Source organism: Gigantopelta aegis, chromosome 4 (genome assembly GCF_016097555.1).
Source record: "Gigantopelta aegis isolate Gae_Host chromosome 4, Gae_host_genome, whole genome shotgun sequence".
In the NCBI taxonomy this organism is placed as follows: domain Eukaryota; kingdom Metazoa; phylum Mollusca; class Gastropoda; order Neomphalida; family Peltospiridae; genus Gigantopelta; species Gigantopelta aegis.
In genome coordinates this window covers 58844634-58855312 of record NC_054702.1, presented here as the reverse complement: position 1 = coordinate 58855312, position 10679 = coordinate 58844634, and the positions used below count along the sequence as shown (strand labels likewise).

At 40.1% G+C, this 10679-nt stretch overlaps 1 protein-coding gene across 1 annotated transcript in view; it reads right to left on the bottom strand.

Moving 5' to 3' along the window:
* Positions 1-1170: 1170 nt before the first annotated feature.
* Positions 1171-10679, bottom strand: part of LOC121370834 (snake venom 5'-nucleotidase-like) — a 28707-nt gene continuing 19198 nt past the window's right edge. The window contains exons 3-9 of the mRNA XM_041496335.1: positions 10438-10626; positions 8770-8967; positions 7451-7582; positions 6862-6981; positions 4255-4416; positions 2703-2906; positions 1171-1989 (exon numbers count right to left, since the gene is read on the bottom strand). Of these exons, the coding sequence (XP_041352269.1) occupies positions 1787-1989; positions 2703-2906; positions 4255-4416; positions 6862-6981; positions 7451-7582; positions 8770-8967; positions 10438-10626 (1208 nt within the window). The 3' untranslated portion in view covers positions 1171-1786. The remainder of the gene's footprint in view (positions 1990-2702; positions 2907-4254; positions 4417-6861; positions 6982-7450; positions 7583-8769; positions 8968-10437; positions 10627-10679) is intronic.

The following is a 10679-nucleotide window of genomic DNA, read 5'->3' as shown; positions in this document are numbered from 1 at the left end:
ATCATAAACGCTGTGAATGCATACCATTGTACGATATTCTCACTCTGGTGACCATGTTGTACTAACTGCTGAATAAATCGTAAAGCTATGCAATTTCTCCAAAAATACACCTGTACATGAATATCAATAGGTAGATAAAATACTGAACAAGTCATTGCTTTGATTTTAGAAAAACACGTTTCAGGTATTTAAACTACAGACTACCTATGACTTGTTTTTGACTAGGATTTTTTTGTTTGGAAGGGGATGGGGGGGGGGGGGGGGGGTGGGTAACTGAGTAGTCTAAAACTTCTTAAACGGTTAAGAAGAGAATTTTCTTCAAGTTTCTATAAATTTTTTACGGATGTTTTCTCTCTTTTTTGTGCTACTAGGATAAACCGGCTCTGTGGATTCATGTTTTATTATGTCGTAATAAGTCTGTGAAATCAGCGAATCCACAAAATATGGCAAGTTGACTGTCGGCAGCTGGAAAGAGCTGTCAGAAACAAGTGTGTTGCCTGTGGTATGTGCTGTACCGTCATGCCAGTCCATTCAGTGATCAGAACGTCTTCGCCGTCGTTGGTCTCATTATATACATTGGACTATTTCTCGTTTGCTTGATTGAAAACTATTTTATTGCATACATACACACACACAAAATAATTGGGAACAAGTTATCCAACTTACGAGACCCTCTCCTATTTCTCGTTCCAACCAGTGCTCCACAACTGGTGTAACAAAAGCTGTGGTACGAACTTCCCTGTCTGTGGGATGATGCATATAAAAGATCCTCTGCTGCCAGTCGAAAAAGAGTAGTCTATGGTATGGAGGCAGCGAGTTTCTTCTCTGATTATCTTTGTGATCCTTAATGTCCGACGCCATATAACCGTAATTAAAATGTATAAATACCCAACACACACAACCAGCCTCGGTGGTGTCGTGGTTAAGCCATCGCACATAGGTCCTGGGTTCACAGCCCGGTACTGTATGGCTCCCACATAGGGCGAGTTTTAATGACTCAATGGGTAGGTGTAAGACCACTACACTGACTTCTCTCTCACTAACAGCTAACCACTAACCCATGTCCTGGAGAGACACTCCAGATAGCTGAGGTGTATGCCCAGCACAGCATGCTTGATTTGATATGAACACGAAAATAAGTCGAAACAAACAAGCCAACACACATACACATAAATAATAAAATCTGTTTTAATACATCCTCTCAACTTGAATGTATTTCCCTGAACAAAACCCAGAGTTCGCATCACTACAGGTAAATTTAGCATCAATGAGCCTTGCGTTACGTCAAAGCAAACGCATTACATAATTATATGCATGTACCTCCACGTTGCCAGGCAATGACAATACCACCAGAGCACAACTAGAACAAAGCGGCGTAAAAAACAAAATTAACATTGATTAAAATGAAGAGAATTCCATTGTTAATAGCCATAAACATAGGTGTTTCATACGATAATTTATTAAGGAAAATGCACATTATTTATAGGATATATCTATCACCCTCACTCCCCCCCCCCCCCCCCCCCCTCCAATCCACACACACACCACAAAACATACCCGTCGTTCCGCCCGGGTGACACACTAACGTCGTTTTACTGGTGTCTGATTTTGCCCGCCAAAATGTGGAACCAGAATTGTTTAACATCCAACAGCCGATGATTAATAAATCATTGTGCTCTAGTGGTGTTGTTAAACAAAACAAACTTTAACTTTATGATATGTCAATGACATTTTTAAAAATAAAAATGATAAAATGAACAAATCGACAATAGTCATCGGCATTATGTTATGATTCTCTGATCAGGAACACAAAGATACTAAACAGATATAAAGCGAAGGAGAAAGGAGGCATCCCTGCAGAACCCGCGACTGTAGACCATTTGACACAGACCTGGGTTCCGTCTAAAATGGTGATTCTGTCCTCAAGACCGCTAATAATCGGTGTCCTCTGTTTGATATATTCTACCAGTACATCGCTGTCCACATCACCTGAAAAGTAAAAAAAATATATATACTACTATTAGTACTAATGGAAAAATGTTGCCAACAAAACAATTTTTTTGTTTTAAATTATAATAATGCCGATGCAGTCCGATGTCAGTACGGTAGGGTAAAACCTTGGCGATGGGATAGAAAAGGTCATTTGATTAAACTCGCATATGTTGCACGAGAGTATTTTTAGTATGACATTTTTAGCAAGAGGTCACATCTGACATGACCTAGAGCATGTGTGCATGACTGACGACAAAACAATGATTCCTCTCTCCCGTTGTTTACCTCAGGCACGGCGGAGCAGGGAGGCCAGAGCCCCCCATTAATTCTGAATTAAAAATATTATTGGTGGTAAATCTTCGTGAAACATGCACTTAAATAGTGTTGCATTTACCAGCATTTTTTAATGACGAATTTTACTTGTAGAGTGCAGGAAACTGCATTTCAGGACATCTAGTTTTCAAAATTTTACAGGAGAACTTTCCGCCCTCGATCTCAGTCAACCCACCCACCCCAATATCTACTTGCTTCCGCCGTGCCTGTACCTGTCCATAGTTATAGACTCAAATACTGTCCACTTGTTAAATGTAACATTGAAGACGTATTCCTATTCTTTCCAGTTACCAGCTTAATTATCTGTGATGTGCTTATATCAATCAAATATACTCCGGTTACAAAAATTAAAAAAAAAAAAAGAACAAAAACGGTACCAAGAAGGTGGTGTTTGATCTTGTTTTCACGGATGACACTATAAAAGTCGTTGCCGTCTGCTATGAATGATGGCATTATGATCTTGTACACTGTATCTGGATCCAGATCTTCATACTTCGGTATAGAGCAGTTGCTACAACGGACCTTTACTTTCACAACACGTTTTCCCACAGGTTTGGCGATATCATATGTAACTCGTATACCTTTAAAAAAAACACACAAAAAAAAAAACCCGTTAAATCAATAACATTATTAAAAGGAACAGATAAAATGGCGGTGGATATTGAAATGGTACGTGGTATTCGAGTTAACAGCCGTTAGGAAATTCAATAATGATATACGGGTATACTAGCAAAGTTCTATAATTCACATTTGATGTTTGGCGAGCTACATTTAGTTTTCACCTTTATTTTCTTGCTTATATAAAATTAAGGTTCAATCACACTGCTTTTCGCACACATCTCAGCTACCAGGGCTGTTAGACTTCCCACGGCCTCGTTTTACGAAGCTATCTTAGCGCTAATGATCACCTTAAAAAGAAGAAGAGGGGGCGGGGCGTAGCCCAGTGGTAAAACGCTCACTCGATGCGCGGTCGGTGTGGGATTGATCCCCATCGGTGGACCCGTTGGGCTGTTTCTCGTTCCAGCCAGTGCAACACGACTGGTATATCAAAGGCCGTGGTATCTACTACCCTGTCTGTGGGATGGTGTATATAAAAGATCCCTTGCTGCTAATCGAAAAGAGTAGCCCATGAAGTGGCCACAGTGGGTTTCATCTCTCAATATCTGTGTGGTCTTTAACCATATGTCTGATGCCATATAATCGTAAATAAAATGTGCTGAGTGCGTCGTTAAATAAAACTTTTTTTTTTTTTTTTTTTTTGGTTTAACGAAACCACTAAAGCACATTGATTTATTAATCATCGGCTATTGGATGTCAAATATTTGGTAATTTGACATATAGTCTTAGAGAAGAAACCTGCTATATGTTTCTATTAGTAGCGAATTAATAACACTCCTCAACCCCTAACTGCTAGTGACTTTCCACCGCCTATTTTATATAGAGAATAATATATGGGTGGCCGTTAGATACCATTTATCTCACAACGAGTTGTTTTAAAATGTATTTAACGAGCGAAAGCGAGTTTGATACGTTTTCAAACAACGAGTTGTCAGATAAATGGTATCTAACGGACAAGAATGTATTATTCTATTTCTTACATATCCTCAAAAACCAGGTTTTAAGCAAATTTTAACATCTTTTTCGACTAAAAAATATTTACAACCGTTTGCACTTTTAGCTGACTTACGCGTCAAAGACGCATGCTTGTCAGGTTAACTATACGTCACAGTATAATCTATTTCCATCGTGTTGTTTTTCATTGGATGCATGACACTGGTGACCTGGTCATCACCTAGGAGCAGCCAGTCGTATGTCTTGATATTGTTAACACACGTACGTGTGTAAACAACCCATGTGTTATCAAAAATAACGCATGATGTTCTCACCGACGTGTGTGTAAGAAAATATGTTAATATGTGGCATGCTTACCAGACACTTGTAAGAAACCGCCAAACAATCTATCAGCGTCCTTCGAATAACGAGCCACCGAGTTTTCAAACATCCCTAGAACGTGGATTCCCTTTAACTCGATAATGTCGACTGTGTTCCGGAATGGGAGCACTGACAGGACATCGCCGACTGATATATCACCTGTGAAGAAAGGAATGCAATACTGTAACAGCGACATATTGTCACATTTTAAACTGCAAATATGGCTTATTTCAACACTTGATTATACAGGATATACCAATTGCAAGCAAATATGTTCATATCCTTAGACAGAGCGGAAAAGGATAAAGCGCTCGCCTGTCTATGATATATCCCCGTCGGTGAGCCCATTGGGCTTTTTCTCGTTACACTACGACTGACATATCAAATTAAAGGCCGTGGTATGTATTATTATGTCTCTGGGATGGTACATCTCTTGCCGCTAATGGAGTGTTATTATGCCATTGCCTGATAACACCTCTGTTGCTAGCATGATAACCTTGGCGTGTTAGCAGGTCACTAGGAAATGAGATGTGCGCATGGCGGATGTTTGCTCCATGTTCAGGTAGAACCTTTCCTAATTTTTCAAACATCCATTTACAGGAATAATTGTTGAAGTGCATAAATAAATATAGCAGTTATACATCTTATTTTTCAATTCTCTATTATTCGCCTCCCATTCGGAATTAGCCAGCGTTTTGAACTAAACATTTTGAAACAAAAAGCCAGTAGGTTCATGCAAAGAATGTTTACAATGGAACAGCGTCTGACGTCACAGTCACTAGTAGCCAGTGATGTAGATCTTCTTCAAGTGACACACAAACGTGCGTTTACGTTCACAGAAAAAGGTTTGAGAAAAAAAAATGTGACACAACAGACTTTGAAATATAATCAAAGTATTTGATCTAAAATATGGAAACATAACTCTTTGGCTGGCTATGCCATTCCCATGATGCTTTCGGGCAACTGGTATTATCTGACTTCCGTTCGTAGTTTCTGAACGATAATACTTATAGTTTCTATACCGCTTTGACTGAAACATATTACAAAAATACAAACTTGAAAGGGATTGCATGATAAAAACAAATATCAGGTTACTACGTTTTGATACCGTGGTTATTTGGCTCGGTTCCATAACAGAAAACAACCTTTTATATATAGAGTATCAGGTCACACCATTATCTAAACTTCGCCAAATAACCACGAAATCAAGACGTGGTAACCTGACATTCTATATATAGAGGTTGTTTTCTGATATATTTGCTTTTGATTTACTCAGTGCTAAGGTTTGGTTGTCCGCGGAAAAGACATACATATTCTCAAGGAAGTAAAACATTCAGAGTGTTTTTATTTGTTGAAACAGAATTTTGTTTTACATATAAAACGTCTCAGAATCGATCTTTTCACATTTGCTTTTACACGAGTGACCTCTGAGGGCTATAGTTAACGCTCTGCACACTGATTTTGTATCCACGTGTCTTGTATAGTGTTAGGACTTTGAATAATATTTATATGATGATACGTTTATGGTTTTGTACACGGATTCGGTTATTTGTTAAGGCGCAGACCCTAATTTCAGCCCGCGGACAGGGGCGTAGCGTGATGTGGATCGGGGGGGGGGGGGGGTCGAATATGTACAAAGTGGACCTTTTTCTATTTTGTTTTTGCACCACCAGAAACTCCATATGTATAAACCTGTATGTTTTAGTTCTGAAAGCGGACATTTGCTTCAGCGGGGGGGATCCGTCCGAACCCCCCGAACCCCACTAGCCTACGCCCCTGGCGGAAATGAACACTAACTTTTTTTAATATGCAAACCTGCAACACATCTGGGTAAAGTTATAAATGTAATAGAGTGAAACTAAGCCTGTGATTTTTAAAAGTTGAAATATCATCTAAAAATAGACTAAAGTTTACGTGCGTTTTTAGAATTATGAAGAATGTATTGCAGGGTACTACTAAAACCCAGGATAACACAGAAACACTTCAGATGTACAAAAATTGATATTTTAAACAATAAAATGTAAATTATCAAAAACGGCTTGTATAAAGCGATCGAAGTCGTAGCTAGAGTCTGTCACTTTGACATACATGTAAACTAGAAAGCTGTCATTGCTTGGATAAAACAGAAATGGAACTGAGGAAAACATCACCATCTGTCTGTCTATTCGCTCGCCCATCCACATGTCCGTATATCCGTAAATCCATGAGTCCATTCGGTTTTCCTTCCGTTTGTATGTATGTATAAGATGGGGTGGGACGTAGCCCAGTGGTAAAGCGTTCGCTCGATGCGCGGTCGGTCTAGGATCGATCCCCGCCGGTGGACCCATTGGGCTATTTCTCGTTCCAGCCAGTACTCCACAACTGGTGTAACAAAGGCCGTGGTATGTACTATCCTGTCTTCTGTGGGATGGTGCATATAAAAGATCCCTTGCTGCTAATCGAAAAGAGTAGCCCATGACGTGGCGACAGCGGGCTTACTCTCTCAATATCTGTGTGGTCCTTAACCATATGTCCGACGCCATATAACCGTAAATAAAATGTGTTGAGCGCGTCGTTAAACAAAACCTTTTCCTTCGTTTTTCTTCGTATGTATAACATAGTAACCTTGCTGTACAGACGATCTTATTCCTCCTGCATTCATCACAGCTATTGACACGTGGTTCCACTCGGTCGAGTCAGGGTGTTTTAGATTCTGGTGAAGCATCCCGTCGGTCACCAGATTACCTGCAATGATAACAACCCTGGAAATTGAGAAAATGGCCACGGCAAAAAAAAAACAAAAAAAAAGGGGGGGGGGGGGGAGCAAATCATATCAACGGCAGTTTTGTGGTCAATGTGTACTAGAGGTGGTTACTGCGTCAGTATTGCAAAACATGAATAATTAATTAAGAAAGGTGAGATAAAAATGTGAAAGATTTATGGCAAAATAATTAAGCAAAATAAATAAATAAATGCCGCGAAAAAAACCCGGAAAAAATCTCTACGACATTGGGGGCACTGAATCGTGATATAGGTCGACAGTAAAAATGCAAAAGAGAGTGGGGAAAATAGAGGTGTCATTGTGGAGTTTGTCCCTTCCTCCAGCCCCCACCCCCCCCCCCCCCCCCCCCTCCCCCCCCCCCCCCCCCCCCCTGGCCATGCCTGTACGTCCTAGTTATTTTGTTTTAGAAATCCCCGCTAATTAATGCCCTACCAATATTGCACTCCGTGATTCGGCACACTGTTCTCCGTCCTTCTAAAAACACCTGAGTCCTGCCGATGATCTGATCCGTCTCGTTCACCACTCCCTGGCGATAGGGTTCCAGTTTGGCCAGGGTATCAGCATCTACAAAATGAAGTTTGATTTGTTTAACGACACCACTAGATCACATTGATTAAAGGTCCACACTTAAGGCACATTATTAATACACAGTATTAAAAACAAATAATCATCGGATATCAAACGTTTGATAATTCTCACATACATTGTAAAGTAAAGTTTGTTTTATTTAACGACGCCACTAGAGCACATTGGGTTTTTTTTATCTTATCATCGGCTATTGGACGTCAAACATATGGTCATTCTGACACTGTTTTTTAGAGGAAACCCGCTGTCGCCACAAAGGCTACTCTTTTTACGACAGGCAGCAAGGGATCTTCTTGGGAAAGAAAGAAAGAAAGAAATGTTTTATTTAACGACGCACTCAACACATTTTATTCACGGTTATATGGCGTCAGACATATGGTTAAGGACCACAAAGATTTTGAGAGGAAACCCACTGTCGTCACTACATGGGTTATTCTTTCCGATTAACAGCAAGGGATCTTTTATTTGCACTTCCCACAGGCAGGATAGCACAAACCATCGCCTTTGTTGAACCAGTTATGGATCACTGGTCGGTGTAAGTGGTTTACACCTACCCATTGAGTCTTGAGGAGCACTCACTCGGGGTTTGGAATCGGTATCTGGATTAAAAATCCCATGCCTCGTCTGGGATCCGAACCCAGTACCTACCAGCCTGTAGACCGATGGCCTAACCACGACGCCACCGAGGCCGGTACACATACATTGTCTTCAGAGGAAGCCCGGTAAATGTTTCCATTAGCACCAAGGGATCTTGTATATGCACTTTGACCAGACAGGAAATCTTGAGCCTCGTCTTTAGGAGGACAGCCACTCCCGAATAACTGGTTAAAGATTGCTTTGTTTAACGACACTACTAGAGCACATTGATGTATTAATCATCGGCTATTGGATGTCAAACATTCGGTAATTTTGACATATAGTCTTAGAGAGGAAACCCGCTACATTTTACCATTGGTAGCAAGGGATCTTTTATATGCACCATCTCATAGACAGGATAGTACATGCCATGGCCTTTGTTACACCAGTTGTGGCGCACTGGCTGGAACGAGGAATAGCCAAATGGGTCCACCGACGGGGATTGATCCTAGACCGACCGCGCATCAAGCGAACGATTTACCACTGGGCTACGTCCTGCCCCGCCAGCAGTTTGGTGACAGTCATGATACCTTGTTTCACGGTCTTGTCCAGCAGTATGGGGTTCCCGCTCCAGCTGGTGACGACGCCGTTGTCGTCGAAGTGGACCTGAAGGAAACCCAGGTATTTCGAGTACGCGTAGTCCTGTACGCACAGCACCCGACTCCCATCCGCCTGCGTCACCACGTGTGGGTACTTTCCTACGGGTTTTTCATTCGACGGCGCATCTCCTGGAAATAATAAAAATTTTGTTTTAGACTTTTAGGTGAAAAAAAGAATGAATTGAGGGCCATTCACATCAACGTTTTATATAATCGTAATACACTTCATTTAAGATTTAGTCCCCGACGCCATAATACCGTAAATAAAATGTGTTGAGTGCGTCGTTAAATAAAACATTTCCTTCCTCTAAGATTTAGTCCAAATATATCCAGGAGAGAGACAGATATCGCTGTGCCCTCAACCCCCCCCCCCCCCCCCCACACACACACACACACACTAGAGGTTGTGTACCCCTAGTCCAGATGTCATTCCTACGGGCCTGAGTAAATGATCTTTTATGCGCACATTCTCACAGGCAGGACAGGTGAGGCAACTGCCCCCTCCATCCCTATGTGCTGGAACAAACATACACACTCGGGCAAAATCCTTGGCGACATTCGGGCAACATGAGCTGGCCTGAACACTTATCACTATGTATTTCAATCATTCTCGTGGTGAATTTTGTTTTTTTGTTTTTTTGTAGAATGCAAGAAATTGCATTTCTAGTTTTCAAAATTTTCTAGGAAAGGATTCCCCGAATCTTTCTAGAGCTGACCTATACAGTACCAAAAGAGTCATTAAACCATTTCTGTGTCTTTTTTTTTTTTTAAATAGGCTACAAAGTCCTACATAATAAATTAAAAATAGTATTCATTGTTTGCTATTATTTGCGATTGTAATTGTAACAAATTATTCATTGCATGGTTCGTTGAAAATAATTATTTCATTTGATCCAGTAATTCGGTAATCATAATGGCTGGTGTTTATATACATGTCTATATTTTCAGCGTATACATAAATATAAAAATATACTGGAAAATGGCAGGCGAATGTTGCCGTTAAATTTGCTGTGTTTGAGCATCTCATATCTGTCTCTGACGGCCAAATCCAGTCAATTTGTCAAATTTTGTAGATTCGCCGATTTCCTCAGATTTTTTTACGATTTGAAAACACAGGAATTTAGTCTGTTTACACGGTATAAGCATATTACAATTTCGATATTCTTAAGTTATATGCAAAGATTGTGTATGGGATCGATACGTTTGCAAGTAAATCTAAAACTAACGAAATATGTCATTTATAACTGAGATATAGAACTTTTAATATCAAGTAATATAAATTAATCATTTTGCACTGCCTATTTTATTATAGTATTCCGATATTAGAGTCGGTTGTTTACATTTTGAAGTTTATTCCTTTTAATTATTGTTACATTTTCGGAATTATTTTTAAATTATCTGTCCTATATCTAAGTTTTTCAGTGCTAATGTTTAATTAACTAGAGAATTTCCAATGTTTGACATCCAACAGCCGATGATTAATACTTATTGATCAATGTGCTCTATTGGCGTCGTTAATCAAAACAAAATTTGAAATTTATATATCTAATGGTTTATTTTCAAAAATGGTAATTAATTTGGTGTGGTGCAACCTCTTACCGTTATAAAGAAACGTGTTGCTGTGGCCGCCCACGACGATGTCTATGCCTCGTACATTCCTGGCGATCTCCTTGTCGACGGAAAAGCCGGCGTGGCCGAGGGCGATTATTTTGTTGACCCCTTCTGCTTCTAACGCGGCCACCTCTGCCCGGATCGAATCAATCTCGGGTTTGAATGTTAATGTTGGTCCTGTGTTATCACAACAACAACAAAAAATTGAACAAAAATTTAAAAAAGAAATA